This window comes from Urtica dioica, chromosome 3 (genome assembly GCF_054948205.1).
Source record: "Urtica dioica subsp. dioica isolate 48M chromosome 3, U.dioica_male_clone48M_v1_H2, whole genome shotgun sequence".
Lineage (NCBI taxonomy): Eukaryota > Viridiplantae > Streptophyta > Magnoliopsida > Rosales > Urticaceae > Urtica > Urtica dioica.
The window spans coordinates 50,315,590-50,327,434 of NC_142758.1; the positions used below are offsets into that span (position 1 = coordinate 50,315,590).

At 35.2% G+C, this 11,845-nt stretch overlaps 2 protein-coding genes across 3 annotated transcripts; both read right to left on the reverse strand.

Annotated features, from left to right (window-relative positions):
• Window positions 1–387: 387 nt before the first annotated feature.
• Window positions 388–4,500, reverse strand: MAB1 (Transketolase family protein). Of its 2 annotated transcripts, none has more exons than XM_089609423.1 (16): window positions 4,390–4,500; window positions 4,117–4,194; window positions 3,962–4,015; window positions 3,508–3,588; window positions 3,378–3,404; window positions 3,216–3,278; window positions 3,003–3,089; window positions 2,395–2,520; window positions 2,172–2,305; window positions 2,015–2,087; window positions 1,815–1,880; window positions 1,517–1,555; window positions 1,302–1,426; window positions 1,098–1,212; window positions 809–926; window positions 388–708 (listed from the first exon to the last, which is right to left on the reverse strand). In XM_089609423.1, exons 2-15 carry the CDS (start codon window positions 4,165–4,167, stop codon window positions 858–860), a joined length of 1,110 nt encoding a protein of 369 aa, XP_089465549.1. In that variant the 5' UTR covers window positions 4,168–4,194; window positions 4,390–4,500; the 3' UTR covers window positions 388–708; window positions 809–857. The 2 variants fall into 2 exon arrangements, with proteins under 2 accessions (XP_089465549.1, XP_089465550.1); XM_089609424.1 differs by lacking the exon at window positions 4,390–4,500 and adding an exon at window positions 4,340–4,364.
• Window positions 4,501–8,136: 3,636 nt separating this feature from the next.
• Window positions 8,137–9,594, reverse strand: LOC149403606 (uncharacterized). The gene is made up of 2 exons (XM_089610177.1): window positions 9,295–9,594; window positions 8,137–8,844 (listed from the first exon to the last, which is right to left on the reverse strand). Exons 1-2 carry the CDS (start codon window positions 9,458–9,460, stop codon window positions 8,225–8,227), a joined length of 786 nt encoding a protein of 261 aa, XP_089466303.1. The 5' UTR covers window positions 9,461–9,594; the 3' UTR covers window positions 8,137–8,224.
• Between the last annotated feature and the right edge of the window lie 2,251 nt (window positions 9,595–11,845).

Genomic DNA, 11,845 nt, shown 5'->3' on the forward strand with positions numbered 1-11,845 from the left:
GTCGTCTGCCAAAAGACCTCAATGCCTTTTGTGCCTTACACTTGGGCTATTGGGAATCAATACGTTTGGATGATTTAGTCAAAATTTAACATAATTGGCGGGTAGAAAAATTTATATCAAATTTCACTTTATGAACTAGTGGCCTGTGGGAAAGAATAACACATTTTAAGGTGGGAACAATTCCCACAAGCTCTGTGCATTGAGAAGTACAATTTTATAACCAAATTTAGTCAAACCATTTGTTGCTGGTTAATTATAATAATTAAGTTAAATAAACTTGGCAGCCAAAATGTACAAGTAAATCCAAAATTGAAGTTATCGCGTTTTTTTACCTTCATTATTTTCTGGGTCTCCAGCAATTTATTAATCTAAAAATCAGATTGCGAATGTCTCCCAAATTGAGTCACCATGTTAAAATTATTATAATAAAAGGGAATAAAAAATCATGGGAAGACCATAATAATCACAAGGCAAACTGTTTGCAAGCGGAGATGCAATATAATATCACTTGAAGAAAAAAAAAAATGGCAGCTTGAGAACTACGGTTTATTCTTCAACATTTTCCATAGCCAAAAAGTTAAACAAAAAGAAAAAAACGGAGCCAAAAATTTATCAGTCCCGTCACTGTTCTCTTCCAATTTATTAACCAAGTTCAACTCCGACCCCGTCTCCAATCCAAACGAGAAAAATATACAGCACTTGTATCTCCTGAACGGGAAACGGAATATATTAATCCTATCTCCAGAAAGTAAAATTCCGTTCTGTATAATCTCATACAAAACCAGAATTAAAGTAATTATATTCTTACCAGGTGCGAAGATTCTTGTGACAAAAAAAAAAACAAAAACAAAAAAGACTTAAGCCGATGCAGCCAAAGACCCAGCTCTGTAGCAAGCTCTCTTTGCTGCGCGAACTATATCGTCAACCTGAAAAATTAAACAAACAAAGCAAACCACCAAGAATAAATCCTCAAATTATAAACAATTATTTTTTTTTAATAATAACCAAGCTCTCTTTGCTTCCGAGAAGCTTCTCTTTTCCCAAATAACTTACTAGTCTATAATTACAATATTACGATTTGATTCCTAACAATGTACCTGAGGGAGAGCCATTCTCTCCAAGTTTGCGGCGTAAGGCATCGGAACGTCGGTTCCAGAGATTCTTTCGACCGGTGCGTCGAGATAACCAAAGCTATCCTCAACAACAGACGTGCTGTTCCAAAAATAAATAAAAAAATTTGAAATCATCGATCACATCAGTGGGACAGAGAGAGATTATTAATAAAAGGCGAGTTTTCAAACCAGATTTCGGCACCGACGCCGTGCTGAGGAAAGCCTTCTTCGACCGTGACGAGTCTGTTGGTCTTACGCACCGAGGCGTTGATGGTCGCTCTGTCCAGCGGCCTGATCGACCGCAAGTTAATCACCTGCGCATCGTTTATCGATGGGTTAAAATAAAATTTCAACTCTACGAAATCACACTTTGTACTGTTCTCTTGTTTTCACTGGCGACTTACCTCAGCGCTGATTCCCTCCTTCGCGAGTATTTCCGCAGCCTGAAACCAACCCGTATCCAATTATTTCGGGAATGAAAGGAAAGGTTCGTTGACAAAGCATTTTTTTTTTTTAAATCTCTAAATTTTAACACAGCATGTCATGTGACTTTCACAGTCAACAATACCACCATAAATGCTTTTTTAGGTCAAGTCCTTGAGATTACAATATTATTCACACAGAGCAGTCTAGAAGTTTTCAATATAAAAAGAGAAGCAAGGAATGTCATAAAAGCATCAGAAGGAGAACCAAAAGACAAACCTGTAGAGAAAAGCCAACCATTTTCGAGAAAGCTGTGATAGTCACGTCTTTCCCTTCTCTCTCAATCTACACACCCCATGTCCACATAAACCAAAAATTAAGTAAATCGCAGAGTACAACTCGCTGGATAGCTTCTTCATACAAGTGATGTAAAAACAAATTTCCTCAAAAGGTAAACCTATTATTATTATTTTTATTACCTTAGCCTTTCCAATAGGAAGGCAGAAACTAGAATCCAGAACTTCGGCTGAAACGGGGAACGATTCACCATACCTGAAACCGGAGAATTACGTCAACGGAGAGAGAGAGAGAGAGAGAGAGAGAGAGAGAGAGGTGACTATAGCCAAAATTACTCACAGCAACTCGTTCTCGAGGAAAACAACGGGATCGGGGTCTCTGATGGCAGCTTTGAGCAAGCCTCGAGCATCTTCCGATGAATAAGGAGCCACAACTTTCAGTCCGGGAACGGCACCGAACCATGCAGCGTAACACTATACAAACAGGTTGATTAATTTCCATTAACACACTACTTATGACGGGGAAATAGAAAAAGACGGAAAAGGACACGTGATACGCGTACTTGAGAGTGCTGGGCTCCGACACCAGCAGCGGCTCCATTGGGTCCTCTGAAGACGATAGGCACCGGAATTTGGCCCGCAGACATATAATTCGATTTCGCAGCAGAGTTGATGATATGGTCAATCGCCTTCACAAAACAGACGAGTGAGATACAAATTACAATACGTCTACAAAATTAACACCTAAATATAGCCAAAGTTTATAGGGTGTTCTAGCTAAATAGCCAATTGAAACATGTGGATTTGCAAAATTTACACGTGTATAGTGAAATAGAAAGCCCCAATGAATTGGGATTTCCCCTATGTATAGATCTAAAATTTACTTCTGTTCCTAGACAGGATTTTGAAAAAAAATAGCTAATATTTACACACATGTGCAAGTACAGTGATTAATTGCTTATATACAAGGGTCAAATATTTATTTTCAGCGTCAAAACTTTGGGTATTTTTCTTAAAAAGCTTGAAACTTTGGATAATCAATTAGTTTCGGATATCCGTTTTGTATGGTGATATAATCACAGGTTTCCTAGGCAGAAAATTACAAAACCTAATAGAATCGACAGATTGAGTATTATATGTTATCGAGTCGTTAAACAATAGTTGGACCAACCTGCATTGAGAAGTTAAATGTCATAAACTCGATGACCGGCTTACAACCACTGTAAGCAGCGCCGACTCCGATCCCGGTAAACCCAGCCTGCAATGATTGTCCCAAAAAAACTAGTCAAGCAACGACGTTGGTGAGACTATGGAAGAGCTTAATAGCATCTCTTGACTAACCAAAACAAGAACACTTCAAAAAAGTAAAATTAATAATAATAACCTCTGTGATTGGGGTATCGATAACTCTATCGGGACCATACTTGTCCAAGAGTCCTTTCGAGATCTGCAAAACAAACCGTCAGAGATATGATCGCATTTGACGAATATGAGAATTTAATTCAAAGTCATATCTATTAATAATAAGAAGAAAAAAAAATCAAACCTTGTATGCTCCTTGGTATTGCCCAACCTGGAAATGGAAGGTAAAAATGTCAACACGAGAACAAAAGCTGTAAAGAACTAAGCTTTCCTTTGTTTTTAAGAATGAAATCGATATTAAAATGTCTCGTTACCTCTTCGCCCATTAACAGGACTTTCGGATCGGCAGACATTTCCTCATCAAGTGCAGAGTTAAGAGCATCTCTCACAGTCATCTTCACACAAATACAATTTCAATGGTCACAATTATATATAAACACGGCCTAGAATGATAATCATTGCAATTCACACAAGCTTTAAATATGCAAAATCTAGTCGCACGAAAGAATGAGGCATTATATAACAGTGACAGTGACAGATTCTGAATTCGGAAACACCTATTCCTTCGAGCTCGAGAATAGATTTCAGAGGCACAAACATATACGGAGTGACTGTATCTCTAATTTATTTCAATTCTCACGAAACTAAAAAACAAGACTCGTGCTTGTAGCACAAGTGAAATTATCAATATATATATATATATATATATATATATATATATATATTTATATATATTATAATAAGAAAAGAAAAAACCACCATTAGTACCTCTTTCGTAGCCCCTGAATAGTTCCTCAAAGCTGAAGCTACAGGACGAATCCTCTGAAAAAATTATTGAAATATTATCATATTCCTCAGATATATTGAAAAGCATTCGAGATTTATAATAATAACAACGAGAACATGCTAATTAATTTATTTACCAAAGCAGAGGAGCTTGCAGAGCCGAGATTTTGCCTTAATAACCCCAACATCTTTGCTTAATATTCTTCACAAATCACCTAATAACACCAAATCTAAACTTGTAACCGATAACGTAAAACAAATAGACTTTTTCCGGATCCAGCGGATTCGTTGTTGTTTTTTTCAGATACAGTTTAAAACAAACAATTCAAATATACGTTTGCAATCGGAGGAAAGCGAAATCTGAAATTGACGACGAAGATCGATATTAAGGAAGAGAAAGAGAGAGAGACCTGGACTGGTTAGGGTTCTTGTTTTCGGCTATAGAGAAATTGGGAGAGAAGAGAGATCGCCAACAGAGTCTCACGGCGTTCTCTTTATTTATTATATATATTTATCTATTTATTAATGACCCCATTAACCATACTTGCCCTTTTTATAATATGATAATATGATAAAGAATATGGATTATTCCTAAACTATTACCCCACACTCGTTAATCCAAAACTATGACTACTTTATATTTGTTAGTACAAAACTACCTTCAATGAAATATCTTTTAATTTTTATTTGTTTGCTTAGTTTATTTACATTGTCATCAATAATCTATATGATTTATTGACATTGTCAACATTACAAACTTTTTTTTTTGAAACTTGAAAAGTCTTGTTGTGGATTCACAATTTTAAGCAAACCAAAAAAAAATCAACAACTACACATCCGAAATCAATCTCGCTTTGTGCCTCTATCTATTTACCCGCGGTAATTTAGGTTTATTGGTCATTGTTTTAACTTTAGGGTTTGGGTTTTTGTGTTTTTTTTTTTTGTCATTTTTTTTTGGAGAATATCATAAAATAAAGAAGAAGAAGAAGAAGAAGAATCATGAAAGAGAAGAAGAGGAATCGAAGTAGAGGGAGAGAGAGAGATATATATATATATATATATATATATATATATATATATATCCATATCAATGTGCTTCACAATTCCACTCCCTCCAAAGCTTCGTATATACCTAATATTTTGGGAAATCTTCAACATACCAAATTTTTTGAAGATGTATTGACATCTAATTTATTGACAACAATGTCAATAAATCTTCAAAGAATTTCCCAAAATCGTTTGAAGATTTATTGACATTAATGTTAATAAAAAGAAAAAATTTCAATAAATCTTCAAACGAATTTTCAAATTCTTCAAACCTTTTTTTTCATTTTTTTTAAACTTTACATATCAAACAAAAAATTATCTCTAACTTAGCTTTTATGACTACAAGGTAAATAACGAAAAATAAATACAAAATAAAATAAAAATATTTCATTAAGGGTATTTTTTTGTACCAACACATATAAGGAAGTTATATTTTTGGATTAATTTTGACTTTATTAGATTTTGATCTTAAGGTAATGAGGAGATCAAAGTTTATGAATAATCACTATTGTTATGGGAAATTTTCTCTTGTTTGGAAAACATGACGGCCCAACCCATAAACAAAAAAGCATGACGAACCCGGCACAAGAAACTAGTCGAAAGACCAAAGACTAGCCCGGGGAGCTGAAAGATCCAAGGAAGGGGTCATCGCCCTTTTCTACCAGGGAAGGAGTACTCGCCCTTTTCTTTCAAGTAGGTGCTCATCTTAGCTTCCACCAAAAGAAGGACCCCGAGTAAATGACAAATTTATCCGGACCCCCACAACTTCACTATAAGTACCTATAAATTCATCATTGGAAGGGCGGGTTTTATCTCTCTCTAACAATTTTATGACAAATTCATTTAGTGAGTAAAGGGTTGTGAGAAGTTGTAATTTATTTAATTGTAGTTACCTGTTAATATCTTTGTGTTGTCTATAGATTTGAGTTTCGTTTGACGATTTATCTTCGTGTTAATACCTATAAACGAATATGAACAAAAATTAAATAAAAAAAAAGTTATAACTTTAAACACGAGTTTTCAATAAAAGAAAAATAAGGGTCATGATTTCATCGGAACTAACTAGATGGGGGGTTTTGGGCTCGAATAACAAAAATATACTTCTATGGATACTAATCTCACTCTATAAAAAATATTCACTAGCCTCTCTCGAGTTTTATAGCAAATATATGCAATTAACGGATTGTTATCCACTCGGCGTCTAATCTTATTAAAACAATTACATGCAATAAACAAAAGAGCTCAAGCGACTACATAATTGCCTATAGTTTTGTACTAACTTAGGTCAACGATGAATACATGAATAAAAGCATGATGATAATTTACCCTCTCTCGGGTAGCTAAACAATCATATATAATAATTAGGGTAATTAAGTTAAATGGCCTCCCGAAATAAGCAATTGTTTTTTAGTCCACATTATGTTAATTTATGGTTAATAGCCAATTGAATTTATTAACAGTCAAAAGTAGACAGGATTGCCCTTTGTTATTCCCGCCCATTTTGTGATCACTGGTATTTAGAAAATCAGTTGCAATATTCGGTCATTAATTCATTAATTTATGGTCATTATAACTGTCGCGTTATTTCTGGAAGCAAATTAAAATTCATTAATTTGTTGCTCCTCACTCTCTCCACAACCCATCATCTCCTCCGAAGCCACCACACCACTCCACCAACACCCTTCTCCTTCTCTCTCCGCCTCCTCGCCGCCGCCATCCTCGCCGACGACGATGACGAAGATGACGGAGAAAAACAAATCTCCGGCGGCGGAGAAAGTTGCGCATACTCGCAGCCGATCATGGTACGCCTTTCAGTGCGTTTTGCATGTGGGTTTCGTGTACTTTGATGATCGGAGGACCAGGAAATTCTTGGATCTCGTTGGATTCCCACCACCTGTGACTGATCTCGATCGATCGGCCCGCCCGTCGTCCACTCTGAGAGGCAGATCTGCCACGAAAAACAACCTCGTCGCCGGGAAAAACTTCGGCGCCTCTCACTTCGTCCTCCTCTTCGCGATCTACGTCCAAAGATCCCGATCGGAATCATGGACTCCGCGAAGAACAATTTTTTTTTGTTGCTCACATTAATAGTATGTTCGTGTAAATAGAAAACATATTTACAGTATATTCGTGTAAATACGAAGCATATTTACAGTATATTCATTGTAAATACAAAGCATATTTACAGTATATTCACTGTAAATACAAAGCATATTTACAGTATATTCGTGTAAATAAACTGAAAAAAATTCTGGAAATATTTTGGGCACGAAAATTCTGAAAACTATGAATATATGGAAGACAAAATAATATCAATAAATGAAGAATATATTTACAGATTTTATCCATAATAAATTGCCACGAAAAATAGAAACTAATTATCTAAAGTCAACGCTAAAAACTTCCAAATACATAACAATAAATGTGCTGAGAACTTTGAAAATCTGCAGGAAATTTCAAATTTCAAATTTGAAAACTTCCATATTCGGTTTCATGATTTAATTCGAAATTTGAAAAAAAAACTACCTAATTAATAAAATCTGCCGAATTAAATAATGGCAAAAATGTAAACCTAATTTAATTAATAAGTTGTCACGTAAGCAATATGGCTATTTACAGGAAATTAGCGAAATGTTGGCTAAAAAAAATTGTTATTGTTTTTTTTTTAAGGGAGCTTTGCTAAGATTGCTACGCAGCCAATTATTTGTAATAATTATAGTGATGATCAAACATTAGAAAACATTAAGACCAATTCATATCAAGTAATCTATAATAATGAAGCAAACAATAAATTATCTAGTCCTAACGATCTCCTCGATTATCATCAATCTCGGCTACATCACACTCATCAAATATCTGTAAATTTGAACCGTTGCTTAACTAGACAATAAAATAAACACACACAAAAAGTTACACTAAAAATGAATGATGATAAAAAAAATTTAGCAACAGTGTCAAGTGTTAGTTGAATGCTTTAACTTACAAAAATTTATGAATCTGAATCAATTACCATATGAAAATATTTAGATTGATCAAGTGAATTTTGCAACATGTTCCCGATAAAAAAAAAATCTCCGTGCATGTCCTAAAATAAAAAGAGGGCAAAAAAATAAAATAAAAAAGTTTCATTTCAATCACAAACAAGGAAATCAATATCAATAATAATAATAGTAATAATATATAATATTATAAAGATTGTCACGGGGTCTGATTGGAAGCAGGAGGAGCGGAAGGAATCCAAGTCCGCGGGTCCCACAGGCTAAACGGCGGCGAAATCGGTGGCGGCGGCGGAGAGAAAAGAGCCGTCGGAGGAAACGGAGGCAGATTGGAAAACGGAAGAGGAAACGGAAGATTGAAAGGCCACGGCAAGGAAGAGATTGGCGGGAAATGAAAAACGGAGGGAAGGTTGGGCCAAGGAAAGAAGCACTTAGAAGCTTCCAGATCTCCGGCGATCTCGTCGCGAGATCTACGCGCGGAGCAGAGCGTGGCGTTGACGGCCTTGGGCTTGAAGCTGAGGGCGTTGAGGCTGTAGATGCAGAGATTGTCTTGGTCGGACTTTATGGAGATCGCGTTGGAGGCGGTTCTCAGGGAAGGGACGGCGCAGGGAGGCGCGTGGGAGTGGGGCGGCGCGTGGAGGAGCGTGGCTTGGCACATGGAGACCACGGAGACTCCGTCGGCGCAGTTGATTCCCTCGACGGCCCCGATCTCGAGCTTGTAGACGCCGTACTTGTCTGTGGTCGTGTTCACCGAATAGTTCACTGTCTCTGCGCTTCTCTTTGACTTTCCTTTGAACTTGCATCGGACTTCAACGTCAACGCCTGAGAGTGATACAATTTTTTTTTTATCAACGACTTTCACTCTAATATTTTTTTAGACCGGCTAAATCAAATTAAGATAATTTTTTTTTATTTTTAGGTTTGTTGAGTCAAAGAGTGACTGAAATGGGAAATCCAAAACTGAACAACTTAAATAAAAGTAAAACATATCAAATAAACTATTTAAATTATGTTACAATGATACTTTATAATATGAAACATTAACTAAAGTTACAAACTTTTGAATTTTAGAAAAATATATACTTTTAAATTTTTTCAAATAAGTTATATTACACCAAAGCCCTCCATGATAGAAGTTCATGGACTAATAATTGCACACACACAACACAAAATTTTATTTTATTTTTTGAAAAAAAAAATTAATTTCTAAATTTATCAAGTGAATAATAAGTATTATATGAATGAAAAAGATTAAAAGTAAAATAAAAATACCGGGCAAGAAATAGCTGTGCTTAGAGAAAGCATTTCTGGAGCAAGTGTCGCAATAGACAGCTCCGACGACGGTGATCCGGGAATGTGAGTGCCGTGACGACCGAGCAGTGAGTGGCTTCGCCAGAAATAAGCCGATTATTACGAGAATAGCAATAATTGAAGCCATGGAAATAGAAGATGATATTGATGAGACTGGTCTTGTTCTTCTTCTCTCTAGCTCTATATAACATTGATTCTGAAAGCTGAATGTGAATGTGAATGTGAAGAAGCTAAGCTTGCCCGTGAGTTTTTGCCGGTAGGACCATCTGTCTTGAAAAATTATTGGAACGCTCTTTCCTATTTTATTATCATTATTACTTTCACTACAAACAAACACATGTGAATCACTTTTTTTTTCATTTTTTATTTGGCGCCTTGTGACTGTAGTGCAGTATTTGATTCTGTGCAGATATTCACAGCCTATCAAAATAAGATTTACACCCAAAAAAAAAAAAAAAAAGTCTCCATGTGTGAGAAATTTACATGAGGATAGTAGAGAAATGTATTTTATCTTACCACATTATAATAGGTTTCAAGTTTTCTTTGTCTTCTAATAAGGAAATGCTATATTATTTCTTTACTTTTTTCTTCTTGAGCTTTTGTGATGTTAGTCCAAATCGGCTATTCCGTTGAGTAATCCGATACAATTCTGATCAGTCTCTTCTTCGACGAATCCAAGGACAAAGTCAACCTTTGTGTGCTAACAAGTCAACCTTTGACTTACATGAGTAATTGGGTTGAGAATTCCGATACAATGTTCTCTTTTATTCTTCTATTGCCATTTTGGACTTAAAAAACTGATTGATTGGTGTGTAAGAACTTATTACATTTACTATGTGCTCTAAAGTATGAACACGCTCAAACAGAAACATGAGTGAAAATGATCGAGTTATTTTCTGTCATTGTTGTATTTTTTCGGTGAATTTTGGATTTCGACTCCGGCGAGTTATTTCGAAGATCTTCTAAGCTCTCGCTTTTAATCCGAGATGGTATTGGTTTTTTGAATGTGTGGGTGAGTTTAGAGACACCAAAATCGTTTTCTTTATAGACTCCAAACCATCATGGAGAATATTAAGATCCCACGATCGTAAGGATCACGATTTGATTTCGGGCATTAATATGAGCACAATTTGATCAAAATAAATAAATTAATTATCATATATATGGACCATAATGAGAGAGGATTATTTCCATATTAGTTTCTTTAGTACGTATAAGGAAAAATCCTTACATTCTCCCACTTGGTTCGTAGATAACCCAACGCTCACCTCAAAAGAAACAAAATATATAAGTCACAACGATAAATTCTCTATGAGCAAGTATTATATTCCATGTATTACTATATATAAAGTCTCTTCACTTTATAGCCATTTATCCTTTAGTTTATATACCATATATATGTTCATTCAAGGTCAACACAAAATATATTTTCTCAATAAATTAGAATGAACGTACACAACTATATGAGAAATTATCTAACTGAATAAGAGTTTATGAAAAACAAATGTACGTCATAATTAAAGATTATATAATGGAACTAAGTCCCATGATTTCTACATAATCCTTGAATTTCTTTAGTGGCATGCCTTTAGTCAATGATCGGTAATCATCAACTCAGTGTTAATGTGTTAGATGACCACTTTATCATATTTAACACTTTCTCTTATATATGGCTAGATACTTTATGTCGACGTGTTTGCTTCGACTTCTATTTTTGTTATTCTTAGCCATAACGACTGCAACTGAATTGTTACCGTACAACTTTAGTGGCCTAGAAATAGAGTCGACAACTCTAAATCCATATATAAAACTCTTCAACCAAACACCATGAGATTTAGCTTCAAAACATGAAACGAACTCAACCTCCATAGTGGATGTAGCAGTCAATGTCTGCTTTATGCTTCTCCAATATACGACTCCGCCAGCTAGTATAAAAACATATCATGTAGTGGATTTTCCTTGAATCCATACAGCTAGCGAAGTCAACGTCAGAGGAGCCAATTTACCGGTTCGTCTGAATATAAGCATGTAGTTCTTTGTTCCTTAAAAGTATCTCATAACCTTCTTTGCAAATTTTCAGTGGTCAAGACCTGTGTTACTATGATGTCTATCTAATACTCCTACAACATATGTAATGTCAGGTCTGCTCCAAACATTAGCATACATAAAGCTTTAATAAGTGATTTATTTTTTATCCAATTAGTGTTAATTTCCACCATATTTTAGATTTCAATCACTCAGAATTACACTTGTATTAATACTTCTGTGTGTCGATGATTTATGTGCAGTTATATGTTAATTGAGGAAATTAGAGCAAAATAACATAGACTTTGGTGTCGGAAAGAAAAAAAAAGCCCATTGATATATTAGTTTGGGCTGCTGTACATCATCAAATAAAAAGCCCATTGTTATATTTGGGCTGTTTGGTTAATAAATACATAATACCTAAGTTTTCAGTTATTTTCGGTGATTTGTTTCTATTAGACGGGGAGAAAATCAATTTTAGGTACGA